This window comes from Catharus ustulatus, chromosome 3, assembly GCF_009819885.2.
Source record: "Catharus ustulatus isolate bCatUst1 chromosome 3, bCatUst1.pri.v2, whole genome shotgun sequence".
In the NCBI taxonomy this organism is placed as follows: Eukaryota; Metazoa; Chordata; class Aves; order Passeriformes; family Turdidae; genus Catharus; species Catharus ustulatus.
Genome location: NC_046223.1, coordinates 22561333 through 22574180, shown reverse-complemented (window position 1 = coordinate 22574180; position 12848 = coordinate 22561333). Strand labels below are relative to the sequence as shown.

Here is a 12848-nt window from a genome sequence, read left to right as displayed (position 1 = left end):
AAGTGAAAAAGCATGCTTGGAGTTCAGCATTTATTAACAACCTGTTTTGTTGGGTTTTTTAACTTGAGCCAAGAGGGTGGGGAAGAGGGAGGGAGAGAACAAAAAGGCTAGAACAACTTTATAAGAATTCCTTCAGTGCTGTTTATTTACCTGTGCATGAACACAATTTTGTGGTGGAGCTCTGTCAGGCCAGGAGAAAACATGGGCATCCTGCCATGCAGGCCCCTTTTAGCCACATGGTGGTTTTTTGACATGTAAAAGACTTCTCCTTATCAAACATGCTGACCACCCCCTCCCTCCCTCCCTCCCCTGCCCCTAACAACCCTCCTCAGCTGGGAAAGCTGGATGAGAGACAAAGATGAGAGCCTCTACCTTTCACAGTCTTTTACTACTGTATGATTGAGGGATTGTCAAACTATTCTCTTACCTTTCTGAGGTGTCAGTGCTAGCACACAGTTTTTACTACACAGTGAAAGGGATGTTGAAGAAAAGGCCAACTTCCCCCCCACACACTCATCCCCTCCCAAAACCCAGTTTTATCTATTAACTCCAGGCATGGGGTGGGGAAACAGCAGCCCTATCCCTGCCTGCAAAGGCCATGCAGGCTGCTTTTGGCAAGTTACCCACTTCCATTTTCTAGAAAAGCTGGTTTTGTTCTTCAGAGGTGGGTGTCAGTGAATGTGGTGTGCTCTTTGGTGACGGTGCTGAAGCCTTTGATGACATTGACAAGATCTTCTTCATCTACATACTGTAAGGAAGGGAAAAAAGAAGCATGTCAGCCAAAGTTGTACCATACTAAAGATGATTCCTTCATTTATCCACTAAAAATTCTTAAACTGATAAATAAGTGCATTTCTAATGTCTTCCCTTTTCTCCCAGGATGAGATAAGAACCTAAAAGCATTCAAACACCTGAATCCAAGGCAATTACATTTTAACAATAAGCAGTACATTAAAATAAATACAATCAATTCCTTAAATATTCTCTACATCTGACAAATGGTCAATAATATAGTTTTTATTACAGTTTATTGGGGAACTTGGAGCCATGAAAAGAAAAAAATACACAAAGCAAAAATGTAAATATGTAACAACTGCATCACACATAATTTAGGTAAAGTTTTGTTCTTCAAGCTTCCAATGCAGTGTCTGAGCTTCCACTTGCACTCCTGCATTAGGCTGGAGGAAGTTGAAAGCAGGAGAGGAATAAACCATTTCCATAGCATAAAGAGGGCACTAGCAGTGTTACTGCAGATTTGTGTCCATTACAGCCATTCACTGTATTGATTTGCAAGCTGGACAAAGGGGTGAACCAAACTTTGGAACCACCAAAGCTACTGTATGTAATAAGGAGAAAGAAGTGACTCCAAAGCATTGTGGGAGGTTTGTTTGCAAGAGTAGCTGAGCAGCACAGGAGCAGAGACATAGGTTCAGGGAAATGTAGAGCAATGTACAGAGGATGGACAGAAGAGTGCTGATTTGATAAAGCAGCTGAGCTCATACTGTCAGGGTTGTCTGTCACCAAAAGGAAATGAAAATTTTTGTTTCCTAGCTCCTGCCAGTCCTGAAGCTCACTGGAGTATTTTGAAACTCATTCTAACATGCATTTGGCGGGGTTTGCAACCTAAACTAAGTCACAGTGTCAGCCCAAGATAAGTGGCTAGAGCAAGAGCTTCCCCTCAGCAGCAGGAAGCTGTTCTTTTGGCTAATGCACCCTGGGTGAGTTGTCAGTCCCCAAGGAATTAAATCACACGGATTTGATAGCTCTGAGAAAATGGCATTGCTGACTCATGATACCACTGAATTGGGAAGTCCATGAGCTGCAGAGTGCAGGCTGAAGGTTAATCTGTACCTGCAGGGGTTTTGCCTAGAGTTAAGTTATCACTACCTTGTTGGCTTCCTTGGTCCTGTTGGGGTCTAAGTGGGTTTGACAGTGATGAAACCAACACTCCTGTACTTTGGTAAGCCTGTGTGTTCCAGCCCTTCCAGCTGTTTGGTGTACTGAAGGTGAAAGTCTGAGGAAGCTACTTGGATTTATACATCCTCCAGTTCACTTGGATTTTGGACAAGATCCACCCTAACTTGCAGCCACCAACCATCTAATTTTCTAACTACCTCACAGGCCCTTCACCCTGATTCTGGGTCCTTTTTAGGAACCTTAATTTTCATCTTTTTCAGGAAGCAAACTTGTGTCTCACTGACCCCTGAAGCCCTTCTCATGCATTTAATCAGGGAAAGTTGGAAGTTAAAAAGCCTGTTTCCTGGTGACAAGGAGGAAGGGAAGTCATCACTGTCCTTGGCTTGAAAATCATGTCCTGTATCTGTGTATTCAGATCCCTGTTGATGACACTGTATGGTCCTGTCCTATACGAAAAGAGGGGCAGGGACACTTTGCCTGCCCCCCTGTCTTATTCTAGTCCATGTGGGCAGAGTTTGAATTCATTTGTCACACATGCCAGGAGATCTAAGCATTCACATAATCTTTGCATTGTGACTGAGCAGAGGACAGAGAGCAGATCTCATCAGCAACTGAGTTAACAGAACAGGAGTCACTAGAACACAAGCTCCTGCTTCTGGCTCTGAATGTGTGAAGGATGCCAAGACATCCCACCTCAGACATGTACATTTGCTGAATCGCATGGAAAGAAAAACCCACCAAATAGAAGGGAATTCTTCAAGGTGCATTTCCATGGTAAACCACGGAGTTAATAGTTCATTGGAAACCGTAAAGAGATGCACATAAATTCCTTGCATCCTGTAAGAGCAGTGTGTCATCACCTGCAACTCTAGAAGAGAACAGTAGACTTCAAGAATTTTGAGGATCTAACCTATCACCATGTCCTTCTAGCCCTTTTGGCTGTATCTCCAGGAAGTTATGACATTGAGAATTTTTCATGATTCCAAGAGAACAGACAAATCTCTAGCAGGTGACACACAGCCGCATCCCAGAGGAACAGGAGCCCTTACCAAGCCACGGCCAGTGGTGCGATGGTTGTGAATGATGGCATCCCAAGGTGATTCATCAAAAGTCTTCTTGTCATAGAGGTTGAGCAGCTGGCTGACGCTGCGGTGGAGAGAGGCGGGGGAATACGTGCGACTCAGCTGGCCCTGGCTTGGCCTCCTCCCCCCAGCTGAGATACCAAAACTGCGGTTGCTCGTGGGAGAACCAGCCCCTGGGATTTTTGTATCTTCTAGTCCCTGTGAGGTAGACACAAAGTGATAAATAAAAAAAATAAAGGGCATGGTTTTAAATAATTTAGCTGGACAAAAATAAAGCAGGAGTGGAAGAGAACAGAGAAAACCATGCCTCAAACTCATGCAAGTTATAAGCAGAAAAAAACCCCCAGACCTTTCCCCACTGTAGAACAGTCATATCATTAAAAACAAACAAACAAACAAAACCACCAATGCTAAACACGATTTTCCCCATTTTTTCTTTTCTTCTTCCTAATTTTTTTTTGAAGTACCAACAAGCAGAAGTGCAAAGATTTTTGATTACCAGAATGATAGCCTAGACTTGCACAGCAAGAGGATGCTTGCAGAGCTTTTCACGACCAGGGGAAAAATCATTCATCCACCAGGAGAAACATGAAGTGTCAGATGCCTTTGTGCATGCTTGGGTCATCTGACACACCACACGTCTGGCCACTCAGTAAGCTGAGGACTCTACCTCAAAGTGCGTCGTGTATCTTTTGAGAGTGACGCTGCTTGATGAATCGGATGTGTCAGCAATAGTTTCAAACTGAGATTAAAGAGAGGGAGGAAAAGCATTAGGCCAGGCCAAGGTGCAGTGTAGGTGTACCTGACAGAGGGTGTGAATTAGCTGCAGTTCCATGAGGGAGAGCACTATAGCAGGATGTGGGGGAGTAGGGGAACTGGCAAAGGCCAGGCACTATTTTTTAAGTGGTCAAGTACTGTGTGAGCAGCCTGCATTGCTTGCCACGACCTCACTAAGAATTGTAAAACAAGCAATTTTGCCACTCCATAGTAGCTCTGTCCTAATTTCTCAGATTAGTCCCTCAACTGCTGCACTAAAGAACCTTCCTTTCCATTGAGTCCATGAGCTGCTGGAAGAAGAAAAAGCAAAAAACAGTAACAAAAAAAAAAAAAAAAAAAGAAAATAAAAGAGAGGGCAGGAACATGAAAAGGAATTGTGCAGGCATGCCAACAGCAAAGACATTTTAAAGTCAGGAGGAATAACACAAGATGACAGACTGTAGAGGAAAGGGAATCAAAACCATGAGACCAAAAAAAAGTTTCTTATGCTTTTAGCCTTTGCCAGGAGAAGGGGCACACTGGAAATCCCATTGTTTCCAAGAGCTTCTTGGTTGAGGCACAGATGCAGTGTCTTGGCACAGAGACAAGAAGGAACAGAATGCGTGAAGGATGCAGGAGTCGCTATGCTGCTCGATGGTGCTCACAGGAAAAAGAAACTGAGAAGTGACAAGAAGAATCATCTCACGGCCTGTGCCTGGGAAGAAGCATGAAAATAGAAGGCATGGCTGCTCCCATTCTCAATCCCATAACAATTGCCATATTCCTTTTGTTCTGCTTTTTCAAGGGATGGGATAGCACTACTACTCTGGTACACATTTTTAATGCATTCTTTTTCAGAGTTATAACTTCTCATGATAAAAAGCCTTCCTCTTTATCTCTTCCCAGCAGCCCTCCTCCCGTTTCTCTGATGGTCCCACTGTGGGTCTGTGTGCACAAACACATATGTGAATTTTGTGAAGTTCCCTAGCTTTTTCCCTGATTATTCTCACTCTACTCCAAACCTTCCTGGCATGTAGCTTGCCCATGAGCAGTCCAGCTGGGTGGTAGATGGATACTGGCAAGAAATAAAGCTTCTCCCTAAGTCTTGTTCTTTGCAGGCATATCTGCTGGATACCTGACAAAGACTGTCAGATTGATCCTGGTTAGCCATCCACAGCAGGCAGCTAGGAACACACGAAAGTTTCCTCTGAAAAGCACATTTTATCATCTACCTTCTCACAGCATGCCAAAGACTTCTCAGCTCTACTGCAGATGTCAGCTAACATGAGGTGACAGCAATGGCTTTGCATTTTATGTGACTCCATATCCAAAGTTTGTCTTAGGCATCAGAAGCATTTCAGGGCCTGCAGACCAGGTGTCCCAGGGCTCTGTTTGGACTAAGCACTTGTCAGACTTGTTGGACTAACACACCTTGCTCTGTGTGCCCACACAGATATGGCCCATATGGGACCAGACAGTCCTTTCTCTACACTGAACAGCCTCCATTTGGTAACCAAATGTGCAATAAAATGTTGGAAGGAGGAAGAAAAAGTCTGTGTGTGTGTTTGATGGAGCAGGTGTCATGGATATACATTGGCTACATTTTTCCAAACGTACCGGATGGGTTTCACCTGATGAATACACACTCATTGGTGATGTTCTTTTCTGCAGTGGAACTAAAGGAGGCCTGTCTCGTGCATAGGGTTGCTTGCGGACCTTCCTCTGAAGAATTAAGGAGAGAAGAATAGCCAAGAGGATCAAACCTAGAACTACCATCAGCACTGCAAACCACAACTCATTGTAGAATTTTGCATGTTTGGACTCTGCTTTGTCCTTCTCTCCAGGTGGTGTCAAGATCAGACCTGTAAAAAGAGGGATTAGGGGAGAAAGGGACAGTTATTTCAAGAAGCCTTTAACAATATGCCATCCCTTTCCTCACTAATAAATTAGGCAGAAATTTAAGTAATTTTGTCGTCATGTGCTTATTTGCACTTATGTTCAAGGTGGCATAATGGTTCAATATGCTAGCAGGCTGCAATAAAAAACTTACTACCCTCAAGAGACCCTGCTTAAAGCTCTGGCATTGCTGCTTAGGCTGGAAATCACCACGGCATCAGCAGCTCTTCTGAAAGGAGGTGGTGGTGGTGGAATGTGAGGAAAAAAAGGGTTCTCCAAGTAACCTTGAAAAGTGGAAATTACTATGGTAATTTCAGAGCAGTACAGACAGAGGACATTCTCTCCAGAACAACTGTGCAGTTACAGGCCTGTGCAGTTAACAAAAGAGAGGGAGGGAGGCTTTAATACATGAATACAAAAGCAAGCAACATGAAACATTTTACTATTCCTTTCCCCTATCTGTTAGAGAACAAAACAGTCACTTGGTTGGCTTTGCTCATACACAACAAAAGTGTAAAAAAATCTCAGTGACAGTATTTCCTAGTTATTTGCAATCCTACATGTATTGCAAACTCTTGGCCAAGGAATTTTCAACACCTTTGCTTGCAAGCCTCCTCTGCAAGTTGTCCATGGTGCAATTCAAGTTTCCAATAAACTCTGGGTAAAAGCAGCAATCAAAAGAACAAAGGGGCAGAGTGTGGAAGGTGGCGGATGAGAGCAACTGGAAACGTTTTATAATGCCTTTATGGCAGCCTTGCCTGGAATTCTGCAGGACAATGGAAGTGAAAGCTTGAAAAGGGATATAAGGGAAATGCAGAGTAAAGAGTAATTGCAAATATAGGGCAGATCTGTTTTAAAGAGCTGAACAACATGCTACACAAAAAAGAACTTAGTTAAACCAGTTAATTCAGTTAGAAACAGTTCAAACAAGAAACTTAGCAGGAAAAAGCACAACATTTTGGAGGAATATACTTGGGTAAAAATGAAAGAAAAAAATTACATATCTGAGGAGAGGATTTGAAGCTAATCAGGAGAATTGTCCCACCCCTAGAAATGTTCAAGGCCCTGCAGCATAGGGCTTTGAGCAACCTGGTCTAGTGGAAGTTGTCCTGCATGACAGGGGGTTGGAAGCAGATGATCTTTAAAGTCCCTTCCAACCCAACCATTTCATGATTCTATGATGGTTGGACTCAATGATCTTAAAGGTCCTTTCCAACCTAAAGGACTCAATGATTATATAATGTAAAGAACAGAAATCCATACGCGGCAAGAAAAGCACATGACCCACGTACCTCATACACAAGACTTTAAGGAAGCCCCTGATACTTTAGTGACATGCCTTCCTGCCTGGCATTCACTAATACCAAATTTCAAGCACAAACACATCAAATGACCAGGTGCTAGGTAATTTCTTCATGTATTTACCAACTCCCTCTCCAGCGTTATACTTGATGACTGGTGTCATGGCACTCCCTTCATCGGTGATGCAGGTCACTTGAAACAAAAAGGCTGAGAAAAAAAAATTAGAAAATACTGTCAGCAGCTGAAATAAATCTTTAGGTCCTGCTTTTTCACCATTATCAACCAGCAAACAGCCAGGTCTGAAAAAACAAGGCAGGAATAGTGCATAACCCAAACTAACCCACCTGAGTCTTCACAATTCTCAGAGCTTCACAATTCTTTATACAGTGGTATTGAAATTCTAAACCATGAACCATGGCAGATCATAAGCAATCATCACTATGTGTTGCTACAAATTATGTTCATCTTTCACTACTCAATTCTTCCTTTTCCAATGTAACTTACAACTTTCAAATTATTCATCACTTTGCTCTAAATCCCTCATACTTCATTAATGGTTTAAACAAACATACTAAGAACATTTGAATAAAAAGAAATAAAGAAAAGACTAGCAACATTGCAGTAATCAAGAAGACAAAAAATAAATTACAAAATTCTTTGACATGCAAAATCCCAATGAAATAAAAAGAGAAAACATCTTTCTTGCTGCTTTTTCTTTTCCTTTTTTCCGCCCTGTTAATAGTTTCCTTTTATTTTAAAGACTGCAAATTTCTAAAATAAAACTATTTCAAAACATGACTGGTTCCAAGAGCTACTGACTTAATTTGATTCAAATGAAAATTCAAGCTCCAGTCTTTCCTGAAACTGACAATTTCTATAAACTTCCCTGACTGTAGCCCTGAAGGATGGAATTGCAACACAGCTCCAGGATTTGGGTAAGCTTGATGCTCACTGTGAATGAAAACAGTCTCACCCAGTCAGGTATAATGTTTAAGAGGAAGCTTAGGTCTGTGGATTTTTTTTCAAGGATTTGCTTAGATACATTTTAGTGTACCTGTACACTCTTAGTTTGGGATTGCAATGAAGAATACTTTTTTTAATGTTCAGCATCCAGTACTATTAATATAGCTCAACAGAGAGGAAGCTGTGGGAAACTGACTTTTGTCAGATGTCCTTGGCAAGTAGAGCTCGGTGTCGAAGCCGCTGTAGATGCGCCGCCCGCTCTCTGTCAGCGCGTACTCCTTCAGGCGCCCATTCAGCACGAAGGTGTGGCTCCAGTCGATGTGGATGGTGGACAAATTGCTGGCCACAGAGAACGGAGCCATGTACCGAGGTGCTGCAGAACAGGGAAAAAGAGCTCATTTCTAGCCAATAGGCTAGGAGTGATTTGGTGACTGAGTTATACAGCGAAGAGATTCTCCATGATACAAGCTCTCTGCCACGTGCACTCTCTCTCTCTCATATCCGTGTGTATGATTAGGGAAAATACAAGGAGAAAATAAAAAGCTGCCATAGCATGCCAGTCTCTGCACTGAGAAAGCAGAGACATATCCTGAAAACAAATATTGAACTCTCTCCCTTTGCCTTTGTGTATGTGGTACTGACGCTATAACTCTATATATTAAGTTCCAGCTTAAGGCAGAGGATAGGGAAACAGAGGAAGTTGTGCAAGCCTGACTGCAGCAGGCTGGGTTGTGGAACTGCTATGAAGAGGGTTCTTTTGCAAGCCCCAAGGAATTGCCGAGATCATCTTTAACACATGCACGTACATGAAAACACAGGGTTTCAGAAAAGTGAGAACAGATGGCAGGCAGACAGAAAAGAAACCCAGAACTCACTTCAGAGAGGAAAAGTTCATCGATTGGGCTCAACAGCTTGCTGACAAAAAACTTCATTTAAGTTTGAGGCATTCCTTTCTTGTGGTGTTGCCATTAAGCCATCTGCCCCAAATTTGCTGGTTTGCTCATAAGAAAGCTGCTTGTCCAGCTGCACTTTGCTGCTAATTGCCCACTGTCACTATAGCAAGCCTTCGAGGCAAGAGGAAGCAGTCAGAGGGACTCAAGGAAGGAGGCAGTCAGAGGGACTCTGGAAACCTGGTGTGAAGAGGTCAGCAAGGCAAGAAAAGCAAGACTGAAAGAAGAGGACTTTGGACTTAGTGGGTAGGGGATTAAAACTTACTTTCAAATACTTTTGTTCTATGTGACTCACCAGTTCCTTAAGAATTTTTTCCATCTAAAAGTTCATAATAATTTTCCAGCCTTTTAACTTGCAATTTAATAAAACACAGCTTTGGACACAAGGGATCTTTCTTTTGGTGTTTTTGTTTTGTTTTGGTTTTTTTTGATGGTTAATTATTTTTGGGGTTTTTTTTCCGTCTGTTTTTTGTGTGAGGTTTGGTTTTTTTTCCAGTGGTAACATTAAAGAAAATCTGTGCCTGTTCCGCCTGAAATTTTCAGCTAAGGATGTATGAGATTACATATTTTGAGTAATTACTTGGCAGAACTACCAAATGATGCAAAAGGGATTTTTAGAAAGGTGATTCTGAAATCCTGACATGAGATAAAAAGTGAACATTGTCTTTGCCCTGACCTGACAGACTGAGATGAAATGCCCATCTCATCTGTTATGGAATGACTCTGGCTACAGCACTATAGATCTTTTTAATAAAAGCTGATGTTAGGCTACTACAAATTCTGTTTTGATGGCAAAATCTATTCTGCCTGTAGGCACAGGTCCTGCAAGTTTAATTTCCATGCATACCACCACATGGCCTTAAAGCACTGCCTGTGGTGGTTGGACAGCAACAAATTCTTACTTCAGTGTTCACAAGCATCCAGTCATTCAGATGACATCCAAGGAAAACTTTTATGAGTCCTAGCAGAAGTGTAGCAAGAATTAGGACAATAAGATTGTTCCTGAAAATAATCATCAGGTCTCTTTCAAGATCTCCACAGGGATTCTTTATGGCAGTATATTTATTACTACACATCAGCCTTCTGGTAATACTTGAACATTTTATGTTCTGCAGTTTTTGCTGCCCATTTTCGGTAAAATAAAAGGTTTCTAGGCTCTCAAGATAGAGGATGTGACATCAGATGATGAGAAAAGAAATATTTTTGAAGGAATGAGCAGTTAAGCCCCAGAGCAGAATTTCAATGAATGTGCAGCAGAGACACAGTGACCATGGACATGGAAGAAGTGGTTTCTGGTTTTCCTCTCTCCCAGAGGTGGGGAAGTAATTTGGCTCTGTGCAGCCCGGGCCTCAGAAACAGGCTTCAATGGTCAGCTAAATATTTCTCATACTCACGCTCCTTTTCCGTAGTGAATCCGATCCATTCGGAGGCGCTACTGCCAACCGAGTTGTAGGACACAACTCGCAGGTTGTAAGTTGTGTAAGGCTCCAGGTTGGACACGTTGGCACTCTGTCCTTTCCCTGTGTACTTCACCTCAGTCGGGCCAGGACTGCAAGCCTTCACTGCTGGCTGTAGGTTCAGAGGACACGCCATGTACACATGGAGCTCGTAGCTGAGAACAAAGTTGAGATTTTGATGAATGAAGGTCCTTAATAACATAAAAGCCAATCCCACATTTCTTCCTACTGCTGTCTGTTCTGGTTACTGGAAAAGAAAATAGAACTGATCCCAGTTTTTCTCTTGGAGATTTTGGTCCTAACTGTCAGATAACTGAGAAATTGTGGTGGTAACAAAGTCACACTCACTGTTGATGCCAGTTACCTTGCTGCCCACTTCTGCAGGTCAGGATTTCTGCCTAGCTAACTCCAGACTGCTGGTCTCTGTTCACTGCCTGTTGAACTCACAAATCACAACTATTTCATTACAGAGCCACAGCTGTCAGACAATCACCTCCACTCACAACAGCTCATCCTTTCTACCTTCATTCTCACCAGTATCCTGCTCAGGAGAAAAGCAATCTCTGTATGTAAACACTTCCCAGAAGGTGTTCAGGCCACAGGGAACATCACCACCAATATGCAAGAAAGGAAGACAACTGCCACAACTGTCCAGTGTTCTCAGCCATGCAATTCCAGCTCAAATTATTCTGGCACCACCTCCAGCCAAGGTGTGCAAGCTCAGCCAGTGGTAGCTCCTACCTGGTGACGATGCCATTGGGTGACTGAGGCGCGCTCCACTGGAAAGAGGCATTCCTGGAGGTCACGGTGCGGATCTGCGGCGGAGGCTGCTCTGAGGGAGGAGCCGGCTGCGTGGTGAACTCAGCCATGGGTCCTTTGCTGCAACAATTGAAACAGGTGCAGGCTTCCACGCCAATGGAGTACGTGGTGAATGGTTTCAGCCCATGTATTGTCTGCTGGGTGGTAGTCCCTTCTGACAGCTGTAAAAATTAAGAGGAAACTTGTCACAGCTTCAAGCACCACAAGTACTAAATAAGAGTTATGGAGGTTAATTAACCCCAGAAGAAGACTGGCAGAAGATTCTGCGTGTCCTTTAAGTCTGACACAAATGCAGCTGCTGTGTAATGGGAACTCTGCATTTTTCTCCCATTATGAAGCTAAAGGACACTCTTCAAAGGAAAAGACTATGCCATAAGGGGCCTCAAGACATCTTTAGTTGAGCTGTGACCACTGTACATCAACTGCAAATGTCATTCTCAGCAACAGGGAAGCTGAAAGCCATTAAAGAAAGACTCTGGGACAAGTGGTACTGAAGCAGAAAAGAAATCAATATGGAAAATAGTTCCATGATAAACGTGCTAGCAAACAATCATGCATATCTCACAAGCTTCTTCAATGTGAATGCAGGAAAGAGTTCTGGGCAGTGTGACACCAATGTGTCTGGTGGGTCAGGTCTCTCCCAGACAGGAGAAAGTGCTCTCTGGTAGGTACATCTGAGTCAAGAGCCAACATGATGCTGCTCTGCATTCAAACAGGTGCTGTACTGGGCGAGCCTGTTAGGAAACTTTCCTAAGTTTAGCAAGGGAGACCTGGCAGTTCTGGCAAAGGAATCAGTGTCCTGTTCTGAAACTGCTCACAGGGACCGCCACTTCACCTTTTTGCTGTAGTCATTTGTTGGTATAGCTTTTTTGAAGCCAAAGAAACAAAAATATGTAGAAAACACCAACAAGGGGCAACATCTGCTCTCATTTGGCAGCATGCGATTTAGCAGAGTTCAGCAAAAATAAGAAAGAGAGAGTCAAGCAAGCAAAGGGAAGCACTTGGTACTTCTTGATGCCAGAGCCAGAGTCAGAGCCAGCAGCATGGCAGGTGTGAATGGAAGGCCATGCAGGCACCAATGGGACGAACTGGCTGAATCAGACACAGGCACAGCCAAGTGCACTGGAAGGAATAAATGGGTAATGTGAAATCTGTAGACAGCCTAAGCTCACAGACAGGACAGTGCATTGCAGAGCAGCTAACTATGGGAGGCAGGAGATGAAGGCAGTCTGTGACCAACAGTAGCAGCTTGCAAGAACAAAATTGTTAAAGGTAGAAAATACAAGTGGAAATGGAAATACAGAAAAAGTGCTGACAATACTCACCACCACATCAGTCCCTCTGGTACCATTAGAAAACAGCCTGTAGATACTGACCACCCCATTAGGCTTAAGAGGGGGGCTGATGCTCACCACAGCCACAGTGGATGCCACGGTGTTGAAGAGGGGAGCTCCCAGGCCCTCGGGAGGGGCAGGGCCTGTCCGGCAGTGGGACCAGCTGCTGGGCGTCCGGCCTGCCGAGTTTACTGACCACACCTTCCACACAAACAAAGAAACTGTTAGCAAAAGACTCAAAGGACAAAACATCTGCTTTTAGCCAGAGGGACTACTGCAGCTCTACTGACACTGGGTAAAACAGGGCACAATGGCACTCCTGGAAAATGTCCCTTGATGGCCACTCAGCACCCATGCTGACCCAGTAATTTT

The 12848-nt window shown here is 43.4% G+C and overlaps 1 protein-coding gene across 1 annotated transcript in view; it reads right to left on the bottom strand.

Moving 5' to 3' along the window:
* Positions 1 to 127: 127 nt before the first annotated feature.
* Positions 128 to 12848, bottom strand: part of USH2A (usherin) — a 374098-nt gene continuing 361377 nt past the window's right edge. Inside the window, exons 65-73 of the mRNA XM_033055679.2 lie at positions 12468 to 12677; positions 11065 to 11303; positions 10261 to 10478; positions 8113 to 8289; positions 7077 to 7160; positions 5373 to 5617; positions 3670 to 3741; positions 2967 to 3197; positions 128 to 748 (exon numbers count right to left, since the gene is read on the bottom strand). Of these exons, the coding sequence (XP_032911570.1) occupies positions 659 to 748; positions 2967 to 3197; positions 3670 to 3741; positions 5373 to 5617; positions 7077 to 7160; positions 8113 to 8289; positions 10261 to 10478; positions 11065 to 11303; positions 12468 to 12677 (1566 nt within the window). The 3' untranslated portion in view covers positions 128 to 658. The remainder of the gene's footprint in view (positions 749 to 2966; positions 3198 to 3669; positions 3742 to 5372; positions 5618 to 7076; positions 7161 to 8112; positions 8290 to 10260; positions 10479 to 11064; positions 11304 to 12467; positions 12678 to 12848) is intronic.